The 3,702-nt window shown below is 36.0% G+C and overlaps 2 protein-coding genes across 2 annotated transcripts; both read left to right on the top strand.

Moving 5' to 3' along the window:
• On the top strand, positions 475-2,550 carry LOC109226310. The gene has a single exon (XM_019391096.1). It carries the CDS (start codon positions 555-557, stop codon positions 2,034-2,036), a length of 1,482 nt encoding a protein of 493 aa, XP_019246641.1. The 5' UTR covers positions 475-554; the 3' UTR covers positions 2,037-2,550.
• LOC109226311 lies at positions 2,667-3,438 on the top strand. Its single transcript, XM_019391097.1, has 2 exons — positions 2,667-2,758; positions 2,826-3,438. The coding sequence occupies exon 2, from the start codon at positions 2,980-2,982 to the stop codon at positions 3,412-3,414; it is 435 nt and encodes a 144-aa protein (XP_019246642.1). The 5' UTR covers positions 2,667-2,758; positions 2,826-2,979; the 3' UTR covers positions 3,415-3,438.

Raw genomic sequence — 3,702 nt, forward strand, 5'->3', positions numbered from 1 at the left:
ATATATATATATATATATATATATATATATATATATATATATACATGGTTTTCCTTGTATTTTTGTTTAAATTAATTCTTTTCTATTTTAAATTCCGTTGGCCTGAAAAATGAAGGGAAGGAAAAGAAATAACAAAACTTTAGACTTCTTGTAGTCGAGAATTCTTGTAGTGAAGTTAGTTTTAGTGTTAGGTATATTTAGTTACATACGTAAAAAGATCAGTAACTTTCTGCGAGTTTAATGAGTCAAATATGTAAAATAAAAACACACGTCAAAAATACCTTAAAAACCATATCCCCACAAGCAAATCAATGGCAATTAGACCAACAGTTAGAGAAAAACAGTACAATTAGCAGTTACTTAGTACCTTTCATCCATTCATTAATTCTTAAATTATGCAAATTTTGTTACCATCTTTTTCTCCTTACAATTGAGTGTAATATCACCTTCCTTTATAGCTTTATAAGTAAGAAAATGTAACATTCTGCCTCGTCTATTACCCTTATTTCTACCTTTCAAAATTTCATTTTTGACTCTGAGCTTCGAATAGAACAATGGATACTACGAAGAAAAAAGAGAAGAAGAAGGAAGTGATACGATTAGAACGAGAATCTGTCATTCCTGTTCTTAAATCCAGGCTAATTATGACATTAGCCAATTTAATCGAACAGGATTCAGATCGCGATGAATTTCTCAAGCTATGCAAACGAGTTGAGTACACAATTCGCGCGTGGTACCTTATACAATTCGAAGATTTAATGCAATTATACGCGTTATTTGATCCTGTCCACGGTGCTCAAAATCTCGAGCAACAAAAATTATCAGATGAAGATATCGACGTACTTGAACAAAATTTCTTGAGATATTTATTCCAAATTATGGACAAGAGCAACTTCAAAATCGCGACAGATGAAGAGCTAGAAATTGCGAATTCAGGGCAATATTTGTTAAATCTACCAATAACGGTTGATGAATCTAAGCTTGATACTAAGTTATTGTCTAAGTATTTCGCGAACCATCATCGCGATGAAAAACTCCCAGAGTTTGCTGATAAGTATGTTATTTTTCGTCGTGGCATTGGAATTGATAGGACGACAGATTGGTTTATTATGGAAAAAATTGACATGATTATTACGCGTACTTGGAAATGGCTATTGAAAAAAACGGGAGGAGATAAGTATTTTCGAAGAAAAATTAATAAGAAAAAGAAGCCTCTAAAGAAACGAATCCCTTCTGAAGAAGAACAAGATTTTTACGTTGAACGAATTCGAATCCAGAATATGGAACTTACTGTCCCAAATGTATTGGGAAAAATTACAATTCAAGAACCAACATTTGAAAGGATAATTGTGGTGTACAGACGAGCTAGTGAAGACGAAGAAAAACACGATAGAGGAATTTATGTGAAGCATTTGAAAAATATTCCAATGGCTGATTTAGAAATTGTTTTACCTGAGAAAAAGAATCCAAGTTTAACACCAATGGATTGGGTTCAATTTATTGCATCTGCAATTGTTGGTCTTTTTGCAGTTGTGACCTCTCTTGACATGCCAGAAGCTGATTTATGGGTTCTTTTTGCAATTTTATCCACAATAATTGGCTATTGCGCAAAAATTTACTTCACATTTCAACAGAATATGGCTCAGTATCAGAATTTGATCACACAGTCAATGTATGATAAACAATTAGACAGTGGACGTGGTACACTTCTACATTTGTGTGATGATGTGATACAACAAGAAGTTAAAGAAGTAATTATTTCGTATTTTATACTAATGGAACAAGGGAAAGCTACATTATTGGATCTTGATCAAAGATGTGAGGAATTAATTAAAGAAAGATTTGGAATAAGCTGTAATTTTGATGTAGATGATGCAGTTCAAAAGTTAGAGAAATTAGGAATTGTTTCAAAGGATGAAATTGGAAGGTATTTTTGTATTGGTCTTAAAAGGGCTAATGAGATTATTGGGACAACTACTGAAGAACTTGTTCTTAAAGCAAGACAAGGTCAAGGTCAACCTGCAATTACTGAATAGGAGAATTTTTATTAAGGGAAGTCAAAATATACAGAAATAAACTCACTAAGCAGTCAAGGGGTGTCGTTATATAGTATATATACATATTTTTTTTTAAAAAAAATAACCGAGTTATACAGTGTAATTTTCCGGTGAAGGGGTGTTGGTCGACAAACCTTTATTGCATGTGGCACCACCACTGGCTCTCGTATTAATCGCTCTGACTCATATATTAAATAGTTATTTTATGTGCCTGTTTATCATCCAGGAGCAGTCACGTGGTTTTCCCGGAGATCATCGTGAGTTCTTCGCCAAATTAGATGATTTTATTTTTTACCTATCTTTTGTAATTTTGTTTCTATTTTAGTTTTTGTGAGAATAATTTGGAAGTGACTCGATGAGGAAAGTAAAAGGGTAACAGAAATTTCCTCAGCGAGTATTATCCAGAATTTTTCCTGTAATTTTTATTAATGCACATCTTAATTTTGTGTCAATTTTTAGCAAAAAGAATAAATGGAGTTGAATATTCTCAAATTGTCAGTATGTTATATTTTGTAGAATTCTTTATACTATATATATATATATATATAGTATATATATAGTATATATATACTATATACTATATATGGCCTTTGAGGAGGGACGATCTTAAGTGCCTCTACGTACAGAAAGAGGAGGAGGTCAGGGATCTCCGAGTCGAGTTGGCGAAGGCTCGTCAAGAACAAACCGAGCTTATTGAAAAGGTAATATGGCCTTTGAGGATCTGTTATGCATTTATTTGATTTAGAGACTAATACTTCAGCTTTGCAGGCCCAGCAGAAGGGCGAACTGGTGGAGCAGCTCCGAGAAGAGCTCAAGATGAAAGAGGCTGAGACCCTAGGGTGGAAGCAACACATGGACCGCCTCGCTTCAGAGAAAGATACACTTCAGGAACAACTAACTTCAATCGAACGCCAGCTTCAAAATGCGAAGAAGGAAAGCTTGGCCCGGAGCCGCAAAATCGAGGAGCTCGAAGCTAAATCAGCTGCTGAGCTTGCGAAGGCTATCTGAGGCAGAGGCATTTGAGTCCTCGTACCGAGCTGACGCCAAAGCTGCTAACACTCGAGCACAGGAGATCTCCATTACGGCTGAAGTTAAGTTATCATGTGCTCTTTATCATGCCAGGTGGCAGTCCCGGAGAGAACCTCTCGAAGAGGTGCACGCTCGTGGCTTCGACCTCTCAGCTGATATTGAAAGAGCAAAAACTTTGGAGGAAGAGGCTGCCGTTTTGCTCTCTGATGACGAGGATTCCGCTAGTGGCTTCGAGAGTGGAGGAGATGAGGATGAAGTTCCCGAGGAGGAGGTTCCCGAAGATGCGGCTCCCGAGGATGCAGCTCCCGAGGGTGTGGCCCCGAAGTAGATTAGGTTCTTTTGCTTTGTTTTTGTGTAAGGCCTTTTGTGGGCATTGTAAATACCCTTTTATAAATATAAAGAATTTCCTTTGCTCCATCTCCGATTTGTATTGAATTCTGCTTTGTCTTTATTTTGTGGCAAATTTTAATAACTTCAATGATCAAGTGAACGTCGGCTCGGATTCTGAATAGAACAAACCCTTAGGTTTTTTAATAATCAATGGGCGATCTTCGAAATAATAACAGAATACCTCTTAAAGTTTTTTGTTAATCCTCGAGCTAAGCTTAAGTCAATA

Source organism: Nicotiana attenuata, chromosome 5 (genome assembly GCF_001879085.1).
Source record: "Nicotiana attenuata strain UT chromosome 5, NIATTr2, whole genome shotgun sequence".
NCBI lineage: Eukaryota > Viridiplantae > Streptophyta > Magnoliopsida > Solanales > Solanaceae > Nicotiana > Nicotiana attenuata.

Coding starts and splice junctions, on each gene's coding strand:
- LOC109226310 (XM_019391096.1), top strand. CDS start 555: ATGGATACTACGAAGAAAAAAGAGAAGAAGAAGGAAGTGATACGATTA.
- LOC109226311 (XM_019391097.1), top strand. CDS start 2,980: ATGCGAAGAAGGAAAGCTTGGCCCGGAGCCGCAAAATCGAGGAGCTCG.